Source organism: Brienomyrus brachyistius, chromosome 12 (genome assembly GCF_023856365.1).
Source record: "Brienomyrus brachyistius isolate T26 chromosome 12, BBRACH_0.4, whole genome shotgun sequence".
NCBI lineage: Eukaryota > Metazoa > Chordata > Actinopteri > Osteoglossiformes > Mormyridae > Brienomyrus > Brienomyrus brachyistius.
This window is the reverse complement of record NC_064544.1, coordinates 7,250,725-7,274,463: the sequence shown is the minus strand read 5'-3', so window position 1 is coordinate 7,274,463 and position 23,739 is coordinate 7,250,725. Positions and strand designations below refer to the sequence as shown.

Genomic DNA, 23,739 nt, shown 5'->3' with positions numbered 1-23,739 from the left:
ACAGTAGCATTTTCTTTCCTTTTAAATAGGCTGAATGGCTGATGAAAAGCTTGACGGCACCTGTGATACTAATTAAGGTTAAACACTTAGTTTGAAACATGGCTATAATGCAAGGATAAATAGTCTCTTTAGGGGCACCAGCAAATCTGTCCATACTTTATTCTAGCAATACTCTATTTTAGCAAATCATTTCTTTTCACAATGTTATTGGTTTACTATATCACATACTAAAGGCACTTTTAATTGAATCAGTTTTCAGGAGAAATTAAGCATTGTTTCAATGAGCTGTAAGGGTAATGTATGTATTGCATGTAGTGCGTATGTGTACTGTGTGTATTGCATGTAATCTGTGCATTGCGTGTAGTGCGTGTTTGTACTGTGTGTATTGCATGTAGTGTGTGTAGTACGTGTGTGTATTGTGTGTATTGCATGTAGTGTGTGCATTGCGTGTAGTGCTTGTGTGTACTGTGTGTATTGCATGTAGTGTGTGCATTGCGTGTAGTGCATGTGTGTACTGTGTGTATTGCATGTAATCTGTGCATTGCATGTAGTGCATGTGTGTACTGTGTGTATTGCATGTAGTGTGTGCATTGCGTGTAGTGCGTGTTTGTACTGTGTGTATTGCATGTAGTGTGTGTAGTACGTGTGTGTACTGTGTGTATTGCATGTAGTGTGTGCATTGCGTGTAGTGCTTGTGTGTACTGTGTGTATTGCATGTAGTGTGTGCATTGCGTGTAGTGCATGTGTGTACTGTGTGTGTTGCATGTAATCTGTGTATTGCGTGTAGTGTGTGTGTGTACTGTTTGTGCACACGCTCACTCCCCATATCTGCACTGGCTGCAGTCTTAAGTTTTACATTTTCAGTGTCTCTGACAGGTCAAACAGAACTACAGCAGAGGAACATCAAGACTGTCTTTGAGATGTTGTGCTGTTCCTTTACTGAGAAGAGGCACTCACACAGTAGTCTGTCATGTCAGCGCCTTATGAAGGATTGAATCACAGTGACTTGTGGCTGGCAAGATGTGGATTATAGATACTGCATTTTATATGCTAAAGTCAGAGAGGTTTGAGTTTGAGAACTGGGTTTTGGATGACTGTCTCAAAATAACTTGTAGGGACAATAAATGCTGGTGGGGGGATTTGGGGTGGCAGTGAAGTGGCAGCAGCTAGCCATCAAAAGCTAATGGGCTACTTCCATTGAACCTGGACCGAAGGCTACTGTAATCAAACAGTATTCTCTCCAAACCAAGATGCAGACTAAACACAAGGAGAACATGCAAATGCACAACTGGGGAGTGACTCACAGTCACATAAACATGGGGAGAACATGCAAACTGCACACGCACAGAGCTGGGGAGGGATTCACAGTCACATAAACACGGGGAGAACATGCAAACTGCACACACACAGAGCTGGGGAGGGATTCACAGTCACATGAACACGGGGAGAACATGCAAACTGCACACACACAGAACTGGGGAGGGATTCACAGTCACATGAACACGGGGAGAACATGCAAACTGCACACACACAGAACTGGAGAGGGATTCACAGTCACATGAACACGGGGAGAACATGCAAACTGCACACACACAGAACTGGGGAGGGATTCACAGTCACATGAACACGGGGAGAACATGCAAACTGCACACACACAGAGCTGGGGAGGGATTCACAGCCACATAAACACGGGGAGAACATGCAAACTGCACACACACAGAACTGGGGAGGGATTCACAGTCACATAAACACGGGGAGAACATGCAAACTGCACACACACAGAACTGGGGAGGGATTCACAGCCACATAAACACGGGGAGAACATGCAAACTGCACACACACAGAACTGGGGAGGGATTCACAGTCACATAAACACGGGGAGAACATGCAAACTGCACACACACACAGAGAGCTGGGGAGGGATTCACAGTCACATAAACACGGGGAGAACATGCAAACTGCACACACACACAGAGCTGGGGAGGGATTCACAGTCACATGAACACGGGGAGAACATGCAAACTGCACACACACAGAGCTGGGGAGGGATTCACAGCCACATAAACACGGGGAGAACACACACTTCATATGAATAAATTCCATACCATCCTTATTTGTGTTCGTACACTTATATGGTTCTCATGTTGAATGTATTTCCGGGTTCAGCTTTGGGTTTGAGGCAGGACGTTTCATTTATCCTGAACCCATATACAGTATAACCTGCGATAAAAACTGATATTATATGGTGGAAAACCTCACATTATTGTAACCCGCTGCAAGTAAGTATACTACAGTGTTTTTGAAAAGAACACATCTTTATAAATCTCAGCAACTGATCTTCACAATACAGGATTGATTCGACACCAGCATTGTCAGATAAATTAAACATTTTTTGAAATTAAAGTAATTAAACATCAAATTTTACTGGCTGCCATATAGGAACACAACAGCAGGCATTATAAATGAAATGTGTAATTGTATATAGGGGGTAAGGGGCAGGTGCTTAGGGGGACAGCAAGACAAACAGTGCGAGCAAAGCAGCACTGACTGCTGACAGCCCTTGCAGGACGGGGAGAATTTGCACTTTACTCATCACAGTGTGATCCTGTCTGAATGGGAGACAGATTTGAATCTGAAAAACTAATTTTCATGTGACAGAATTGACCCTTTAATCACACTCTAAGAAAAACAGGAACAACTGTGCCTCTTTGAAGCTACGGTATGATTAGCTGTTCGGGATTCAGGATTTGAGAAGATGATATTTCTGTACATCCTGCTCAGCTTCAATGAGCCCAGGGAGACCAGCCCACACTTTGAAGACCCCCCGAAGTTCTCGTGGTGACACGCCTGGACATCACAGAACTTCAATGGGAGACAACATACCTTCTGACATATTATTCTGGTCAGAGACAGGAGGGTTTGGTCTTTTCTATAGACCATCCATCTTATAACCGTTTATGCTGGTCAGAGTCATGTTTGGCTTAGACCTTACTGTAGATTAGTCCATCCATCCAGCCAGCCATTAATATTCTGTGCTGCTTACATTCCCAAAAAGCTCCTTCAGTAACCCCCCCCCCCCCTTACACATGTAGGAAGAAGATCAACTTCACATTATGGTGTGCTTTTATAAATGTAACACACTCATATGATCCCAGCTTCAGGTTAATTCTGGTCCCTCAGGGTACCATTAACATACTTTAAGCAGCAATTTTCTGACATGTATTCTGTGCTGCTGAGACTGGAAAGCCACAGTGAGCCGGGCTGATAAACTGCCCAGGCTCTTTGTGTGAAGCTCTTTGCCGAGCAGAGCTCCATGGGCAGACACTTGACAGAGAAATAGAGGTGACAGCACGTCATAACCCTGCTTCCCGAGGAGGTCCTGGGTAGGAGGGAGGCTCCACTTGCTCCTCTCACACCGGGCAGCGCAGAGGCGCCACCTCGGACACCCAGCGAACCGTCTGATCCAAGGACGGCAGCAAATCGGCTTCTCCAGCCCACAAGCCTGTGCGTCTCACGCTTTATTTACTGTCGAGTGTCAGGAGCAAAGCTCACGTTATCTTCCGGGCGTCCGCTGCTCGAAAGCGCGTTTTGCCATGCAGATATGGATGAAGTTGATGCTGTTGTACAGCTGTTGTTGTTTGGGAGCAAGTGCGGACTTTGGCGGCAGGTAAAGGAAACGTTACTTTAAATGTCAAGCTGATTTGCCATCGCTATCACTGTATTACATTTGGAAAACCCGTGCGACGTATACTTATAACACATGTACTGACAAAAAGGGTTTACTTTAGAAAGAACTAGTAAATAAACACATGTGGAAATGCTTTTGGGTACAGTTGTTACCGATATTTTCCAAAATTAAGCGTTTCTTTTGTTTTTTGAGCAACCATTATTAGAAAATGCGCAAACTTTATTATTAATGTAAAGCAGCGTATTAATGATAGTGGTCTTTGGGAAGGGGCTAACAAATAATAATGAAATAAATAAGCTCTGCCGACATGTCATCTTTTGTGTGCAGGCTTTTGCTTTCTGTCACTCACTGCCCTCACTCGCGGTAAATCATTACTGTGCATCGCCTCCGTCTTTTATAAGGGGAATATAACAGCATAGAATGACATAATTATACAGATTCTATTCAAAACGCGTATTCCTTAAATAAACGGAATAGTGGGTGATTGTACCTACTTTCTGGACCGGCGGTCTGATCAGGTCGCTGGAACCGGCAACAACCTACTTGACAGTTAAACAATTAAGATGCATATTAGTTAAAGGAAAAAAATGAACTCCGTATGCATCAGTAGGCAGAGGTGTTGGCTCACACCTGCCTCCCCGGTATTAGGGATTGTGCGTACTCTCCTCTCTGTTTTACTCTTCTCTCTAAACTGCCAGTAGCGTATGACTCTGTGTGTATGTCTGTCTGCGTGACAGTGAGTTTATGTGGGTCTGTGTATGTGTGTGTGTACGTGCGTGTGTGGGTGGGTCGGATATGCATTACATCGTGGGGACCTGATATTTTAACGTTGTGGGGACCATTTTTTCGTTCACCACAAGAGGAAATTCAATTTTATACAAATTTGTTACTACAATCAAAAACTAATAATGCAAAAATTATTGCATTTTGTTTGGTTATTTATGGTTAAGGTTAGGGCTGGCTAAGGGTTAAGGTTGTCATATTTGGGATTGGAGTTATGCTCAGAGAAATGAATGGAGAGTCCCCACAAAGATATGAATACAAATGTGTGTGTGTGTGTGTGTGTGTGTGTGCATGCACACACTCTCACACCTGTGTGTGTCTCTCTCTGCATGTATGAGTATGTGTCTGTGTGTGACATTGTACATCTTGTGTAAATATTAGTTTCACTTAACCCCCACCCAGCCCTGACCTTAACCATAAGTAACTGAACAAAATACAAGACTTTTCCCATTATTATTAGACACAGATATTTATAAAAATGTTTCTCCTTGTCGGGACCTGTAAAATGGTCCTTGCAATACCAAAATATCAGGTTTTTATTGCACTACAGGGACACTTGCTCCCCACAATATAATATATACAGAACACCCTCCCCCCCACACACACACAGACACACACAAATACAGACATACCTTCACACAGGCAAACACAGAACTGATGTGTTAAGTGTTGATCTGCTGCATCAAACACGCTGTCTACCCTGGCAGAGCTTGCAGTTGCAGTGTGCCACCACTGGCCATTGTGAGCATGAGTACTGAGCATGGCTGCCAGTGACCATTAGGACTGAGGCAGTGTGCCCCATGCGGACCCGGGTTCCCGTCTTTCCCAACATTACAGGCACCTGTTGTTTCTCATACATCTTCTCTTACCTCATTTGCATGAGCTGCTTTCATTTGACTGAGGTGTTTACAGTTTGTAACATAAAATCGCAGCAGGCTAATAAATGTTCTTTCAGACTGAAAGCATGTAGCCATCAATGGGAATATAAAGCACTGTTCTGTAATACTAAAAAAGACTTTTAAGTGTAAAATGCAGAGTGTAAATTGTAAAGTGTAAAATGTAAAGTGTATAATGTATATAGAGTGTAAAATGTAGACCATTGAATGTAAAGTGTAACATATAGCACGTACTGTAATATATAAAGTGTGAAGTGTGAAATGTGAAGTGTGAAATGTGAAATGTGAAGTGTGAAATGTGAAGTGTGAAATGTGAAGTGTGAAATGTAAAGTGTGAAATGTAAAGTGTGAAATGTAAAGTGTGAAATGTGAAGTGTGACATGCAAAGTGTGACATGTAAAGTGTGAAATGTGAAGTGTGACATGTAAAGTGTGAAATGTAAAGTGTGCACCTACATGCCGTTGTAGGCGGGGATTTGGTTAGCCCTGCTTCTGTAAATACATTTTCTGCTTTCTGTTATGCCATTAATCTAGTGAATGCTCCATAACTGGAATCTCCTACATGGGAAGGCAGGTCTGTGTCCGTCCGCAGGGCTCTTGTCCTTGCTGGAGTAGAAGCACAGACACGCCCCTTTGTAAAAGCTCCTTGTTTGACCATGAATCGATTCCAACACCTTTAATATGCACCATGCGTCTGTGATCATTGTTTGTCCTGCCTGACAGCAGGAAACATCTGTCTGAAGGTGTTTTCTGCCAGGATTTTTTTTTAAATGAATGTCTTATGACGGCATTCGGCAGGAGATGAGGATGACCCGGGTGACCCAGAGGGTCCAGTCACAGCTACCTATGAAGCCAAATGTCGATCTTTACATATATTTGCATGTCTCTGCCTCACACTTACTGGACCGTTTTCAGTGCCCTTCTGGTTTATTTTATGTTCTGCGTCTAACTTACCTGGTGTGTTATGAACCTAGATTTATTGCTTAGTATCTCCCTTGACTTGAGTGACTCTCCGCCGATGCAGGAGCGACTCTTCCAGATCTGTATTCCCAGTAACCCAGGACTATCTCTCACAGGTGGCCAAGGCCGATGGTCTCCTCGACGGGTCTCTGTCGTTACGGGGCCAGAATCGACTGCTGCTGGGGCTGGACACGCCGCTCCTGGGGCCAGTGTCAACGTGAGTACTGAATACTGCTGCCAGGGTTTGCCAGGTCTGGGTCAGTGTCAACGTGAGTACTGAATACTGCTGCCGGGGTTTGCCGGGTCTGGGTCAGTGTCAGCGTGAGTACTGAATACTGCTGCTGGGGTTTGCCAGGTCTGGGTCTGTGTCAGCGTGAGTACTGAATACTGCTGCCAGGGTTTTCCAGGTCTGGGTCAGTGTCAACGTGAGTACTGAATACTGCTACCAGAGTTTGCCAGGTCTGGGTCAGTGTCAACGTGAGTACTGAATACTGCTGCCAGGGTTTTCCAGGTCTGGGTCAGTGTCAACATGAGTACTGAATACTGCTACCAGAGTTTGCCAGGTCTGGGTCAGTGTCAACGTGAGTACTGAATACTGCTGTCAATGCCCATTGGTCCTGGGCCAGTGGTAGCTTAAGTACTGAGTACCACTGCACGCTGGACTTGGGCCAGTGTCAGCATGGGTACTGAGTACCGATGCCTGCCAGCTCAAACATGGATTCCAGAAGGGAGTGCGTGCTCCTGCACACTGTCCATCCAGGCGGTGGATCTGTGTCGAGTACCTCGCTGTGGGGAGGTCGGCACTCCCTTCCCCATCTTCACGCAGTGTGCTGCTCGTTTTTGGCAGCTCTGATGACCCCTCAGTTCTCCTGTATCAACTGTCTTCCAGGGTAGATGTCACTGTCCTCTAATGATGGATGAGCGTGACTCTTTATCCTGTCAGATTGGTGACACAGCGGAGGGTTTGGGGACAGAGACACCTGCCTCGCTCTCACACACGGGCACAGTTTGTGTGAAGGAGAACCTGAACAGTGAAGACTTCTGTCACTCCCTTCATTTTCAGTTCTTACGGTGTTTTTCTCAGCCACTCAGCACTGCAGGTATGTCTGTGCTTCCCTTGATAACTTCCTGAGTCTGGGCAGTAGCCTCAGTTCTTTGGCTTATCACTGGTGACACTGGTGCAGAGGCCCCATCCTCTCTCACACTGTTACGGCACACTGAGCTGTCCTCAGCACCCCCTTCTGGATCAGAAACCTCCGTCTGCTTCTGTCATTCCAAAAAGAAAGGGGATAGCGACCGAGTGTCTCTGAGCCTGTATGCTCTTAAAATATTGATGACATTTTACAGGGTGGTAACGTTAGCTGGAATTTGACAGCTTGTCTTTTCAAGCTCTTGTGAAATAACCAGCTACTCTTCAGTCTATTTTCATGCTTCATCTCTGCATTGCTGGGACCCCCACCAAAGTGAAATACCGCCATCAGCAGCCAGCCTGTGTGCTGGCATTATTAGCCTCTGTGAACAATCTTTAAGTGAACTATTTTGTCCCCGTGCATGTGAGTGTGTGTGTGTGTGTGTGTGTGTGTGTGTGTGCATGTGTGAATTTTGGCTGGCTTGTATTTGTAAATCTGCCTGCAGGGCTTCAGGAAGATGTTCTTATTTCAAAGACTACATATGACCATCAGTGTGGAGCTTTGAGGGCCTCTGTCAGCTCCTGCTGACGATGCTGAGGTTCAGGCTCTTCTGCTCCCTATGTCTGCGTGCTTCTGTAGATGCCGTGAGTCCAGCGTAGTTTCACTCCAGATGCGCCATGTAGAGACACATCCTCCATCACTGTTGCCTGTTTGTGTTTTTTGAATCCTCATTTTATTGTTTACTTACAACATAACTTACATCATCGGGTCCTGAGACCTTGACAATTGTCCCATGCAGATTGGTGAGTGGAAGAGAATGCTGGCAAGGGCGTCTAGAACACGTCCCCCTGGAGATTGGCTCTATATGCCATCTGTGGCCAGCTGCATGTGAGCAGGACCATCCTGGGACGGATGGGTGCCCCGGGGTGTGTGCCCCAGGGTGGGTGCTCTAGGGTGCGTGCCCCAGGGTGGGTGTCCCGGGGTGTGTGCCCCAGGGTGGGTGCTCTAGGGTGCGTGCCCCAGGGTGGGTGTCCCGGGGTGTGTGCCCCAGGGTGGGTGTCCCGGGGTGTGTGCCCCAGGGTGGGTTCTCTGGAGTAGGGGGTCCCAGGGTGCGTGCCCCAGGGTGGGTGTCCCAGGGTGTGTGCCCCAGGGTGGGTGTCCCAGGGTGTGTGCCCCAGGGTGGGTGTCCCAGGGTGTGTGCCCCAGGGTGTGTGCCCCAGGGAGGGAGCCTTGGGGTAAGGGACCCAGAGTGGGCCTTTTGTATTGTCTGGTCTACATGTTCCGTCCCCCAGAATTTCAACTTCATACTTTTTTATTTTGAAGATGTTTTATGTCCATCCCCCCACCCCCAATCCCAATGTCCCATGGTGCTCTCCCACAATGCACTGCAGCATGGTTATGGTCTTAGTGCTGTGAGGGCTCATATATCTGCTCTGTGCGTCTTTCCCCTGCTGCTACTCAGTCTGCACACTGAAGCACTGACTTGTCAGCTTCTCTCCAAAGCCAACGCCTATGGTGAGCTGATCTCCAGCTGCTGATCTCCAGCTGCTGATCTCCAGCTGCTGATCTCCAGCTGCTGATCTCCAGCTGCTGATCTCCAGCTGCTGCCCTGTGGGACTGGCTGATGTCATGTATGGGTCTCTGATGCTCTACCTGTACACAATCAGCCTGCCACATTAGGGCTCCCTGGGCTCCCTCGAGAGGCACTTCAAAATGATGGGCAGGATTATGTTCAGTGTCACGTCTGACTTTGTTTACCACACTCTCTTCTGTCATCAGGAAGAAGGAAGGAGTTCTTCCTGACATACATCACCCTGAGACCCTCCACCTCACAGGAGAAATCACCCCGAAAGCTTTGCTATTACAGGACAGACTGCAGTGTTCCTGGTGTTAACCATGCCTGTCAACTCTAAACCTAAATCTTTATAATCACACGAGCGTATCCAGCAGTCTCTATAAGTTCAGTGTGTACACGAGTGACTTCCTTTAAAGGTGCTTTGATGGATGTTAACTGTCTTATGAACATGTGTAGCTGGATTCCTCTTTCACAGACACTCTGTCACCTGACTACCCCCATTCTGCGTGTTGCTGTCTCCCGAGCAGCCCTCTGTCGGCATGGCTGTAAGCATGGGGAATGTGTCGGACCAGACCAATGCAGGTGCCATGCGGGGTACGCTGGGAAGGTCTGCAACCAAGGTGAGCACGGCTCCTCTTAACGACTGTCCTCTGGGACTGGAGAGAGGGAGCAGGTCTGGACTCGCATGTCAGTCTACTGCAGTTTTACAGTTTTTGAGAAACCAGTGCTTAGTTAAAAGCAAGTCACAGACCTGCCCGGTAAGTCAGCCAATGATATTGCACTGTCACCATGACACCCCCGATAGGCCGCACATATAGAACCCCCCAAGAAGCTGCTCCCCTGAAACCTTCATGAATGCTGGAGTAAGTTGGTACAGAGAGATGTGGCCCCTGTAGGTGATCTGCAGAGAGCGGTGCCGCTGTTAATGACACCCCAGAGAGCTGGGGTACGGACTCCTGCTGTCTACACCAGCGGCCTGAGGACACGGCACAGCCCATGCATTATACGAAGCTCTCAGGCCCTATTCCTCAGGCCCTAGGACAACTTATCTCCCTTTTGACTGACAGTGCCTGATTATTTCCACCACAAAAAGTCCTTATCGCCCAGTGTTCTGATCTTCTGCTCCAGCCTGCCCATTATTTGGAGGTGAAGGTGTAGCCTGATCCATTCAGAGATATGGGCAGAATATTGTGGGGAGTATATGTAGAGAATGTATGTGGAGAGTATATTGTGGGGAGTATAATAGGGGGATTATATGTGGAGAGTATATTAGGGGAGGGTATACTGTGGGGAGTGTACATGGGGAGTATATTAGGGGGAGTATATTGTGGGGAATGTGCATGGGGAGTATATTAGGGGGAGAATATTGTGTCGAGTATCTGTAGAGAGTGTATATGGAGAGTGTATTGTGGAGAGTATATGTGGGGACACTGATTGCCACTTAAAAGCATGTGTTTCACTAGCTTTGTTCAATCTGGTTGTGACACTGAAGTGTGTAGCGGGAGACAGTCTCAGCCCCCACCACCCCGCCCCCCCCAACAGAAAGATTCCTGCTTTTGATTGTCTTTTAAAGAAGAGCAAATTGCATCTGTCTGTGTGAACATCTTCTGTGTAAAGAGTCAGCCTGACGCCTCGGTATAGTGCTGTTCATGGCAGCAGCAGCAGCTAATGTTTTCGGGAAGTGGAGAGGGCAGCCAGGCCGCATGAAGGCCCTGGCAGAGTCCAGCGTGTTCCGCAGGTGGGAAGGTATAGCAGCCATGAGCACCCGGACACAGACAGCCAAGAGATGGGTCAAGGCCTGCTTTGAATATCCAGCCCTGAACAGTAACAGCTACAGAAACACCAGCAACGCATATAGGGAACTCAAACCCACAAGCATTCTAGCCTCAGGTGGTGTGTGTTGATGGTGCAGGCCTTTGGTTCCCCAGTTGACAGTAAGTTGCCTCTGGATCTGTGTTTGGTTGGTCAGTCTCCCCAGACTACAGTAGCCACAGTTACAAAGGCAGGATTTATAAAACAGTGATGTGACACTGAAGGCTCTCCTCACATGGAGCTCAGCTCTGCTGCTGAAAACACTCAGCAATTATCTTTATGTGAAGATGGATGAGCAGATGCATAATCATCTAGACAAATGCGCTGCTCAAATGAGGGCATTCAGTCTGGGGCCATAGTGAAGAAGAGACAGCTACTGTAGTCTGGCAGGAAGGAGCCAGGAGGCATAGATCAGCTGGTGGATATGAAGCAGGCAACAGCAGCAGAGTCTGTCGGAATGGGGGGAGATCAGTCAGAATGAGGGGCAGTCTGTCAGAATGGGGGGAGATCAGTCAGAATGAGGGGCAGTCTGTAAGAATGGGGGGAGATCAGTCAGAATGAGGGGCAGTCTGTCAGAATGGGGGGAGATCAGTCGGAATGAGGGGCAGTCTGTTAGAATGGGGGGCAGTCTGTCAGAATGGGGGGAGATCAGTCGGAATGAGGGGCAGTCTGTTAGAATGGGGGGCAGTCTGTCAGAATGGGGGGAGATCAGTCGGAATGAGGGGCAGTCTGTTAGAATGGGGGGCAGTCTGTCAGAATGGGGGGAGATCAGTCGGAATGAGGGGCAGTCTGTTAGAATGGGGGGCAGTCTGTCAGAATGAGGGACGGCCTGTCAGGAAGAGAGGCAGTGTGTCAAAATGAGGGGCGATCCGTCAGAATTAAAAGAGGTCTGTCGGAATGAGGAGCAGTCTATTGGAATGGGGGACAGTCTGTCAGAATGAGGGGCGATCCATCACAATTAAGAGACGTCTGTCGGAATGAGGGGTGGTCTGTTGGAATGAGGGGCCATCTGTCGGAATGGGGTAATCTGTTGGAATGAGGGCCATCTGGCGGAATGGGGTGATCTGTTGGAATGAGAAGCGGTCTGTTGGAATGGGAGTCTGTTGAAAAGCAGGACAATCTGTTGGAACTGAGAACAGTTTGTTGGAATGAGGGGTGGTCTGTCGGAAAGGGGTGGTTTGTCAGAATGTTAGCGGTACGACTGCGCATACTGACAGCTTTAATGGGCCATAGGTGCATATTCTCACAGCTTGGCACCCATGCTGCAGTTTTCTGGGGGGGCACGTGCCTAAACAAAGATAGAATGCTGATGTGCTGCCGTTGTTCGTATCATCCCTTCCACCTGCCTCACCCCCATGTGAACCTCACAGTGGGGGCAAGGTGGGCTAGCGCACACATCCTCCTGGGTCCTAAATGGGCCCCAATTAGCTGGAACTGACCCCTGACCTTTGCTTCCCACCTTTCTCTGTGCCTGCAGACCTGAATGAATGCGGACTGAAACCTCGGCCCTGCAAACACCGGTGCATGAATACCATGGGCAGCTACAAATGCTACTGTGCGTATGGATACGTCATGATGTCCGACGGCACCTGCCGAAGTAAGTCATCCTGTTCCTTCCAATAGAGCCATGTGATTGGCTGGGTCAGAGCTTGCCTTTCCCGTAAATTCACATGATTGGCTAACCCTGAGTACTCCCTTCCAGTAAAGTCTTGTGATTGGAAAGCCCAGAGTTTATTTCACTGCAGTTGCTGAGGGTAGGGTCAGGGTTCGGCTTGAGCAGCCGGCCCCAATCTCTGCCCCGCTGTACCTCTGGCTCTCCCTCCAGATGCTGGGAGCTGCGCCATGGCCAACTGCCAGTATGGCTGTGAGGTGCTGAAGGGGGAGGTACACTGCCAGTGCCCATCGCCAGGGTTACGGCTAGGCCCTGATGGCAGGACCTGCGTGGGTATGTAGAGCCCGGCCTCAACACCTGACATGGCAGCCTGCATGCTGTGAGGTCTGAGAGCTGCAATACATATGAATGGATGGATGGATGGATGGATGGATGGACGGATGGACAGACGGACGGATGGATGGATGGAGGGACGGACGGACGGATGGATTGACAGATGGATGGATGGATGGACGGACGGATGGATGGATGGACAGATGGATGGATAATGGATGGATGGACGGATGGATAGATGGATGGATGGAGTATCATCATTATTAAGCATCTGCTTTTCTTTGGTTCATTTGCTCTGTATGGATATGTGTGAAAATGCTGAATAGGACAAGTGGTTTCAGAAAATTGATGTAGTGAGACTCCATCACAGGGATGTATGGACAGATGGATGGATGAATGGATGGATGGATGTCTTCCTGATGGCCAAGTCGCTGATGTTCAGATTGTGTCCTGCATCCACGTGGCATCTGACTCCCTGGGGGAGAACCTGAGTCCCGCAGAGGCAGAGCAGAAGGCACAGGGGCACCAGGTCTGGTTGGTGGTACCAGCTAAGTACCTAATGACTGGGGTGGATATAGGGAAGCAGGACTCCTGCTATCGTTACCGGGTGTGAGCCTGGCTGGACCCGTCCAGGTCGGACATAGAGAAAATACCAGAAGGTAGAATGGACCGATAGGAACAGAGCAGACAGCAAAGACGCTGCAGCAAAGCGCAGAGCAGATGTTCCTCATGAAGAGCTGCTGGAGCACCTTTATGGATTCCTTTGGGATAATAAGTGAGAGGATTTGATGAACGACCAGTTCATTATTATTGAATGGAGCATAAGTGTTGAGTCATTTCCTTTTCTGTTTGCTTCTCGTACAGATGTGTATCAGGTATTTCATTAACAGCCTTGGAGTCGTGTTTTTGCAAGGAGTCTGCATTTGTGCGGGGGGTGGAGGTGGGGGAGGGAGAGGGGTCCTTCCATGCTTAATGTAATTGGCCCCTCTGTGTATCTTCCTGATGACCAAGCCACAGCACTGCAGCCCCTCTCTGTTATTGCACCCAGCAACTGTATCAGCTCCAGGGATCCCATTTATTTTCCTGTAGCACAGAGTGAACATCACAGACAAACATGGGAGTAGCGTTCAGGTCTGAGAGGAAACAGGAAATAAGCAGATAGTGAGGGAGGTATGAGGGGGTGCGGACCCCCTGCTCACTCAGGCTTCTATTAGGGCAGCCAGTGAACACGGCCACGCTTCCTGTAAAGACCATCACATGAAGAACACACTGGGTACACCAGCTTATTTGAAGAGCTAAATTAAAGCTTGCAGGGCATGCATTATTCATTCCTGGCCAGCGGGGGAGCCGCTATTTTGGCAGACCATCAGCGCGCAGATGTGAGAGTAACGTTGGCTCCATTTCAGATGTGGATGAGTGCTCAATGCGGCCTGCTGTCTGCCCCAAGCTGCGCCGGTGCGTCAACACCTTCGGGAGCTTCCTTTGCAAGTGCCATGTCGGCCTGGAGCTGCACTACGTCAGCGGGAAGTTCCAGTGCATCGGTAACCAGCTCTGCCATGATTGGCCAGTGCCGAATTCCAGCCGGGATCCTGGGCCAATGAGTATCGCCTCTTTGGTCCCACATAGCTCAGGCGTATTACTAAGCAGAGCTGCCACTGGGGGCTTAGGGGTTGGAACTCCACCTATGTTGTTAAGGAGCTAAACCTTTCCTCTGCCCCCTTCCCCCCCCAGCCCTAGAGACATTAACAGCTCTCTGGAAAGCCGCAGAAATGGACAATCCTTATGTTTGATGTTAATGAAAAATTAAGAATGACGAACTGAAGCGGCAGCTAGAAGACAGCAAACAGCTCCCTCCACGTTTAGCTCATTTTCAGGGCTGTTAGAGCAAAACTCAGATCATGCAGCAGGCTTTCAGAACCGACTCTGGATAAGCCGGCTGAACTGGGCCTCCTGATAGTGGAGGGTTGGTGATGCACGGCGGGTACCAGAGTGACAATAACAGGAGACACTAACATTAACACTGACAGTGACACTTACAGTAGCACTATCAGAGTGACACTGCTGCTGCTAATACTGACAGATTGACATTAACAGAATGACACTAAGTGACACTGACCGGGCATAACTAACAGCAGCAGTGCACAGCATATCATGGCCTGACACATGATGCAGATTACGCACTACAGAGAGCATATCATGGCCTGACACATGATGCAGATTACTCACTACAGAGAGCATATCATGGCCTGACTCATGCGGCAGATTACACACTACAGAGAGCATATCATGGCCTGACACATGATGCAGATTACTCACTACAGAGAGCATATCATGGCCTGACACATGCGGCAGATTACACACTACAGAGAGCATATCATGGCCTGACACATGCGGCAGATTACACACTACAGAGAGCATATCATGGCCTGACACATGCGGCAGATTACACACTACAGAGAGCATATCATGGCCTGACACATGCGGCAGATTACACACTACAGAGAGCATATCATGGCCTGACACATGATGCAGATTACGCACTACAGAGAGCATATCATGGCCTGACACATGAGGCAGATTACACACTACAGAGAGCATATCATGGCCTGACACATGATGCAGATTACGCACTACAGAGAGCATATCATGGCCTGACACATGAGGCAGATTACACACTACAGAGAGCATATCATGGCCTGACACATGCGGCAGATATAGCGAGAGAAGGGTGTTAGTGTGTGACGACTTAGCTGCATTAGCCTCGGAGCCGTGCAGGCCTGTATGTAAGAGGGTGTGTTGCTTTACCGACAACACTGATGCCATCCCTGAGAGGGAGTCTGTTTACACCTGTAGTGGTGTCACACACTCACATGCCACATTACATGCTGTGCTGCATGTCTGTCAGCTTTACTGTGTCATCTCAGCTACTCCAAAGGTGATCATCATGCCAACGAAAAGAACATCTGCTACCATGGCAACAGTGCCACCCGGAGGACGTGTCCCGGTTCCCCTCCACCCCTCCTCAGTCTCGACTCCCCATCCTACGGCTCCGCCCCACACTCCTACGGGTCTCTCCTCAGTGCTCCATCAGCATCTCCCAGCCCCTAAACCAGAGGCCTCCACCTTAGAGAATGAGATTCTGGAAGACAATCCTCAGCAGATGCCTCAGCAGGAAGTCCCCCAGAATAAGATCCCTCAGAATGAGATCACCCAGAAGGAGATCCTGCAGGAGGAGATCACTGAGGAGACCCATCAGAAAGAGATCCCTGAAAAGGAGGTCACCCAGAAAGAGATCCCAAAGGGGGAGATCACTGAGAAGGAGATCCCTCAGAAAGTGATCGTTCAGAAGGAGATCCTTCAGAAGCAGAGGGGTGATGTGCACAGTAAGCATTTCCATGTTTCTTCTGTAATCAAGCGATGGATTGATGATCAATGTTAACAAATAACAGGGTTTTTATGTCCTGTTCCTGGTTTCAAGTAACTGCTAATTTCCTTCTGATTAGAGTTTGTCACTGTGGACATGAAGACATTTCCTCACACACCTGACAATAACACATTCCTGACAATAACACATCCCTGTCAATAACACATCACTGACAATAACACATCCCTGACAATAACACATCCCTGTCAATAACACATCACTGACAATAACACATCCCTGTCAATAACACATCACTGACAATAACACATCCCTGACAATAACACACCCCTGTCAATAACACATCACTGACAATAACACATTCCTGACAATAACACATCCCTGTCAATAACACATCCCTGACAATAACACATCCCTGTCAATAACACATCCCTGACAATAACACATCCCTGACAATAACACACCCCTGTCAATAACACATCACTGACAATAACACATCCCTGACAATAACACATCCCTGTCAATAACACATCACTGACACATCCCTGTCAATAACACATCACTGACAATAACACATCCCTGTCAATAACACATCACTGACAATAACACATCCCTGTCAATAACACATCACTGACAATAACACATCCCTGTCAATAACTCATCACTGACAATAACACATCCCTGACAATAACACATCCCTGTCAATAACACATCACTGAAAATAACACATCCCTGTCAATAAGACATCCCTGTCAATAACACATCCCTGACAATAACACATCACTAACAATAACACATCCCTGGTTTGAGAGAACCTGGCTTTTATCCCCTAAATGGGGGGTGGTGTTACCCTGTTATGCTCCCTCTGCTGTTACTGTACCGGCAGCTAAGTAACACTGAGGCAGATGATAAAGAGAGATGTCTGCAGATTCCTAACGTGGAGAGAATCAGATAGTCAGTCAGATTCCAATAATCAGTAAAGTGCTTCTCTTGGTGGGCAGCGCAACACACTCACAGCCCAGTGTGGGAGGGGGGACAGGCAGTTTCTCATTTGATGAGGAAAACGACAGGATCTGAAGGAGGTGAATGACTTAAGATAATTTAACTGTCAGATTTTTTTTATTATCTTTTAGGGACTATTTGTAAAGATTCTACAAAGCGATTCAAATTCAATATCCTCTCGGTTTTTATGGAAATGTTTTCTAAATGAAACTGCTGTATGGAATATTATAACTGTACCTGGAGACTGTAGCCGATCTACATGGTGACTGACTGTAAGCATATTAAAGGACTGGTCTGAACACTCCGAGTTAATGTGTGTGTCACCATAAGCCTGTAGTGGCACCCGGAGGCAATGGCGACTTGAAAGCACTAGATAATTAAGTGAATAATATGCAGAGAGTCATTCAGTACATTCACTTCCTTTGCAGTTGCTAGTTAGCACAGTTCTTGTTTGGAAATTCTAGCACTTGGTATTTTTCTTTGAGGAGAAAAACAGATTTAAAGGGTATCTGCTAGGATTTATATAATTTTTATATGCTTCAGGAGTGTAGCAGGTCATTTACTTGGAGGTGTTAGCCCTGCTTTAGGAAAATTCTGACTAAACTTTAATAAAAAATGGGCATTTGGAGCCCTGAAGTCCTCTGGTTCGGAAGCAGGACAGAGTCTCTCACCTCGGGGGTGGATGGTGCTGCTCTTGACTTCGCCTCATTCTTTTTCTGTCCATTTGTTCATGCGGTATAACCACAGATCTCACAGTTTGCTGAATATTAAATGGCACATCTTGTCAAAGGAAGATCATCAGTTTAACCCTGGCCTTTATTAAAGAGAACCACCCACAGCACAGTTGCTTCCCAGGCAGTGATGTTGTTTTTGGTATCCCAAAAACCCGAAAATCAGTTTATTCTTAAATCAGTTAAATCAGTGTCACAAAAGACACAAGAATTACAAACCATAACGAGAAGCACCAAGTGTATCCACACAGGAGCAATTGTCTACTCTTAAATGGAATAGGATTTAAGTATTAACAAGCTAACAAAAACTAGCATCGTAGGAATTAGCATGTTAGCATGCAAAAAGTGACATTTCAGTGCTTCTCTTTGTTCTTCTTTAGTTCCACGCAGTCATGGGCAGGAGAGCATCTCAGATTTTGACGTTGAGCTGGGAAACACTGCAGAGGATCTGCACGCAGACTCAGGTAAACAGCTTCCTACGGGGTCCTGTTTATGAAACAAGTACCGCATTGTACGGCCCTGTGGAGAGATCTGAATGAAAACGGGGGGAAAACAAATGACTGTTATGCAGACGAGTCTCCGGGGCGCTGCGGCTCCACCACAGTCTCACCAAATGATAAATACTGGAAAGATGAGCAGTTTTGTCAGGCTGGTTATGAAGCTAAACAGCACCCTTCAGTGTGTTTTTTAGGACGTGAGAGCCCTTCGCCTAAAGCGTGCAGGTCAGACACTGCCTCACGAATGCTGACCCGGCATGAGATACACCCACGGAACATTCTGCAGCAGCGTGCTAGTATGTGATCAGATGATTTTAGACTCAACCAAATGTGCTCCAGACTTTTCCTCGCTTTTTGTAGGGCCGGTCATTCAAGATTCATGGTCTCTTTCAGGTTTTCAGTCAGGGATGTGAATTATGAGCCTGCTGAATATCTCCTTAAAGTGACTCTTCTGGGGCCCCTGTAAATGACCGTGGGGCCTCACTGCCCTCACAGCCCTGTGTGCAGGAATGCTGGCTCACAAGCCACTCTGATCCTGTGGCAGATCCTCTTGAAGATGCAGGACTCCTAAGCTGCAGCTTTGATAACGGCCCGTGTCACTGGATTAGAGACGGGGAAGGAGAGACACGTTGGGAAACAGCGGGAGACCCCGCAGGTACTGTCAGCTTCCGGCTTGACTGCGTCATGGTTACAGCCCAAAGTGTCCCCAGACAAGAACAGCCGCCCTACTTTCTGCTGTCAGTATGCTGTATCAGCTTAGGGGCTCATGTCAATGGCATTAGAGGGCGCTGTGCTGCACAGGGACAGACGCAGCGTCCGGGGTGCCGGCCTTCCCATAATGCCACAGGAAACTGGCGAGCAGACAGCAAGCATCGCTCTCTAGTGGCTTTTTATAATTAACAGCCAGTGCAACACGGTACTGTGTGATTAAGGTTCTTATGCAGACAAGAGGTTGTCGGTGACCAGCCACTGATCATACCGTGCTGCTGTTTAAGGTGGCACCTTTTTGACCATCTCAGCGACGGCATCCAAGCGGACTGGCCGGGAGGCTCGGCTGCTACTCCTGCTGGCCACTCCGTGGAACGCAGGTGACTCCTGCCTCTCCTTCCGGCACAAGCTGACGGGACATCGGGTCGGTGGGCTACAGCTCTTCACCGGAATGGGCGAGCAGACAGGCCGGGCCCTGTGGAGCCGTACTGGGGGCCAGGGCTGGAGGAGCACACAGGTCACATTGTGGGGCGGCGGCTTCAAGAGTGTGAGTGTGGGGGCGGGGCTCAAGGGATTGGGGGTGGGGCTCAAGGGCTACATGGCGGAGATGGAGGAGCACGCAGGTCACACTATGGGAGGTGGGGCTGAAAGGTTTGGGCGTGGGGCTCAAGGGCTTGGGGCGGGGATGGAGACACACAATTCACACTATGGGGGGCGGGGCTGAATGGTTTGAGGGTGGTGGGCCACGGCAGTATTCACGGCCACTCTTCATCACTTTGTGTCCTTCACAGGTGACACTGAAGGGCGAGCGCCGGCACGGCCAGAGCGGGGAGATTGCCGTCGACGACATCAGCCTAAGGACCGGCCCCTGCGCTGAGGAGCGCCGGCCACAGAGGCCTTAACTTCCGTGGGGGGCGGGGTTGTGCTCTGGGGAGGCAGTCCAGCTCCACCAGCCCAAAGAGCGGTGCACCGAACGGACACAGGATGGAATAAACTGGAACGTTTCTCAAAATGGAGAAGCAGTAAGTGTGTGAAGGTTCAGTGCCCCCTAGTGTGCATGTGTCCCCATGCATGACAGAGAAGCCACACTCTTCAAAGACAGAATGCACCACGACGGAGTGGGAAAAGGACGCCCACAGATGTTTGTGGCTTGAGCCCGTGGGACGTGCAGATGGCAGTGAAGATCAGTGATGCTCAGTGATGTCACCAGCATCACTGATGACACGCGGATCTGCTGCCTGGTACCATGACAGGCTCTGCAGCCGTTCTATGACGAATGAACCATAACTAGCCCAAATTTAATCCCAAACACACCTGAACTGACGAGTTCCACAACAGGTGGAACCATCGGAGCAGATCACACGACCAAACAGCATCACAGCTGTGGATTTTACATTTAACTCTCAGTTTTTAAAAATCATTTTTTATTTTTTAAGGACTCTTGTAGAGATTCTACAAAGCGATTCCAGTACATGATCCTCTGTTTTTATGAAAATGTAATCTAAATGAAACTGCTCTATGCAGTATTATAACTGTACCTGGAGACTGTAGCCGATCTACATAATTAACATATTAAAGGACCGGCTTGAACTGTCCGAGTTAATGTGTGTGTCACTGTAAGCCCCACAAACAGTGTGCATTTCCTGCTGCTGCCCTCGTGCCGGTGACATGCCGCCGACCGCGTTTCGTGGCGCCGCCCTCGTGCCGGTGACATGCCGCCGACCGCGTTTCGTGGCGCCGCCCTCGTGCCGGTGACATGCCGCCGACCGCGTTTCGTGGCGCCGCCCTCGTGCCGGTGACATGCCGCCGACCGCGTTTCGTGGCGCCGCCCTCGTGCCGGTGACATGCCGCCGACCGCGTTTCGTGGCGCCGCCCTCGTGCCGGTGACATGCCGCCGACTGCGTTTCATGGCGGTGCCCTCCTGCCGGTGACATGCCGCCGACTCCGTTTCGTGGCGCCGCCCTCGTGCCGGTGACATGCCGCCGACTGCGTTTCGTGGCGCCGCCCTCGTGCCGGTGACATGCCGCCGACCGCGTTTCGTGGCGGTGACCTCGTGCCGGTGACATGCCGCCGACCGCGTTTCGTGGCGCCGCCCTCGTGCCGGTGACATGCCGCCGACCGCGTTTCGTGGCGCCGCCCTCGTGCCGGTGACATGCCGCCGACCGCGTTTCGTGGCGCCGCCCTCGTGCCGGTGACATGCCGCCGACCGCGTTTCATGGCGGTGCCCTCCTGCCGGTGACATGCCGCCGACTCCGTTTCGTGGCGCCGCCCTCGTGCCGGTGACATGCCGCCGACTGCGTTTCGTGGCGCCGCCCTCGTGCCGGTGACATGCCGCCGACTGCGTTTCGTGGCGGTGACCTCGTGCCGGTGACATGCCGCCGACTCCGTTTCGTGGCGCCGCCCTCGTGCCGGTGACATGCCGCCGACTGCGTTTCGTGGCGCCGCCCTCGTGCCGGTGACATGCCGCCGACTGCGTTTCGTGGCGGTGACCTCGTGCCGGTGACATGCCGCCGACCGCGTTTCGTGGCGCCGCCCTCGTGCCGGTGACATGCCGCCGACCGCGTTTCGTGGCGCCGCCCTCGTGCCGGTGACATGCCGCCGACCGCGTTTCGTGGCGCCGCCCTCGTGCCGGTGACATGCCGCCGACCGCGTTTCGTGGCGCCGCCCTCGTGCCGGTGACATGCCGCCAACCGCGTTTCGTGGCGGTGCCCTCGTGCCGGTGACATGCCGCCGACCGCGTTTCGTGGCGCCGCCCTCGTGCCGGTGACATGCCGCCGACCGCGTTTCGTGGCGCCGCCCTCGTGCCGGTGACATGCCGCCGACTGCGTTTCGTGGCGGTGCCCTCCTGCCGGTGACATGCCGCCGACTGCGTTTCGTGGCGCCGCCCTCGTGCCGGTGACATGCCGCCGACTGCGTTTCGTGGCGCCGCCCTCGTGCCGGTGACATGCCGCCGACTGCGTTTCGTGGCGCCGCCCTCGTGCCGGTGACATGCCGCCGACAGCGTTTCGTGGCGCCGCCCTCGTGCCGGTGACATGCCGCCGACCGCGTTTCGTGGCGCCGCCCTCGTGCCGGTGACATGCCGCCGACCGCGTTTCGTGGCGCCGCCCTCGTGCCGGTGACATGCCGCCGACCGCGTTTCATGGCGGTGCCCTCGTGCCGGTGACATGCCGCCGACCGCGTTTCGTGGCGCCGCCCTCGTGCCGGTGACATGCCGCCGACTGCGTTTCGTGGCGCCGCCCTCGTGCCGGTGACATGCCGCCGACTGCGTTTCGTGGCGGTGCCCTCCTGCCGGTGACATGCCGCCGACTGCGTTTCGTGGCGCCGCCCTCGTGCCGGTGACATGCCGCCGACTGCGTTTCGTGGCGCCGCCCTCGTGCCGGTGACATGCCGCCGACTGCGTTTCGTGGCGCCGCCCTCGTGCCGGTGACATGCCGCCGACTGCGTTTCGTGGCGCCGCCCTCGTGCCGGTGACATGCCGCCGACAGCGTTTCGTGGCGCCGCCCTCGTGCCGGTGACATGCCGCCGACCGCGTTTCGTGGCGCCGCCCTCGTGCCGGTGACATGCCGCCGACCGCGTTTCGTGGCGCCGCCCTCGTGCCGGTGACATGCCGCCGACCGCGTTTCATGGCGGTGCCCTCGTGCCGGTGACATGCCGCCGACCGCGTTTCGTGGCGCCGCCCTCGTGCCGGTGACATGCCGCCGACCGCGTTTCATGGCGGTGCGCTCGTGCCGGTGACATGCCGCCGACTGCGTTTCGTGGCGCCGCCCTCGTGCCGGTGACATGCCGCCGACTGCGTTTCGTGGCGCCGCCCTCGTGCCGGTGACATGCCGCCGACTGCGTTTCATGGCGGTGCCCTCGTGCCGGTGACATGCCGCCGACTGCGTTTCATGGCGGTGCCCTCGTGCCGGTGACATGCCGCCGACTGCGTTTCATGGCGCCGCCCCCGTGCCGGTGACATGCCGCCGACTGCGTTTCATGGCGCCGCCCCCGTGCCGGTGACATGCCGCCGACTGCGTTTCATGGTGGTGCCCTCATGATGGTACCCTTGTACTTCACTGGGGTGAGCCCCCCCATCTGACATTTGGACAAATAACTAGTGCTCAGACTCTCTCCACATAGACATCCCAGCCTTATCTGCTGCTTAGAAAGAGTCAGACCTTCAAATTGTTGTTATTTAGACTGCTGTGACTGACACGTGCATTTTCACCCGAGTGCGTCATCAGATCACCTTCAGGTGGCTTCATTAGCCTCCGTCTGTGTGTGTCCCTGTATGTGTGTGTGTCCCTGTATGTGTGTGTGTCCCTGCATGTGTGTGTGTCCCTGTATGTGTGTGTGTCCCTGCATGTGTGTGTGTCCCTTTTCGTGTGTGTGTCCCTGTATGTGTGTGTGTCCCTTTTCGTGTGTGTGTCCCTGTATGTGTGTGTGTCCCTTTTCATGTGTGTGTGAATGTGTGTGTCTGTGTGTTTGTCGTTTTGTGTGTGCGTGTGTGTGTGTGTGTCTGTCTGTCTGTATGTGTGCATGTGTACGTGTGAGTCTATGTGTGTCTTTTTGTGTGTGTGTATGTATCTGGGTGTGTCTTTGTGTGTGTGATCATTCCTGAAAAGGATCACCGGGGTGACCAGACTGCCAC

General features: G+C 50.7%; 1 protein-coding gene across 1 annotated transcript; it reads left to right on the top strand.

The window, feature by feature from the left end:
• The first annotated feature begins 3,329 nt into the window (after positions 1-3,329).
• Positions 3,330-20,700, top strand: LOC125705155 (nephronectin-like). The gene is made up of 11 exons (XM_048971554.1): positions 3,330-3,667; positions 6,443-6,543; positions 9,560-9,652; positions 12,322-12,441; positions 12,670-12,789; positions 14,196-14,330; positions 15,714-16,172; positions 18,285-18,368; positions 18,946-19,056; positions 19,397-19,656; positions 19,901-20,700. The coding sequence occupies exons 1-11, from the start codon at positions 3,594-3,596 to the stop codon at positions 20,009-20,011; spliced, it is 1,668 nt and encodes a 555-aa protein (XP_048827511.1). The 5' UTR covers positions 3,330-3,593; the 3' UTR covers positions 20,012-20,700.
• Positions 20,701-23,739: the final 3,039 nt, after the last annotated feature.

What these genes read in the sequence shown, in the direction of transcription:
- LOC125705155 (XM_048971554.1), top strand. Translation starts at nt 3,594, where the DNA reads ATGCAGATATGGATGAAGTTGATGCTGTTGTACAGCTGTTGTTGTTTG. An exon ending in TGATGGCAGGACCTGCGTGG is followed by an intron (nt 12,790 to 14,195) that starts GTATGTAGAGCC and finishes GCTCCATTTCAG; the next exon opens with ATGTGGATGAGTGCTCAATG. An exon ending in CGGGAAGTTCCAGTGCATCG is followed by an intron (nt 14,331 to 15,713) that starts GTAACCAGCTCT and finishes GTGTCATCTCAG; the next exon opens with CTACTCCAAAGGTGATCATC.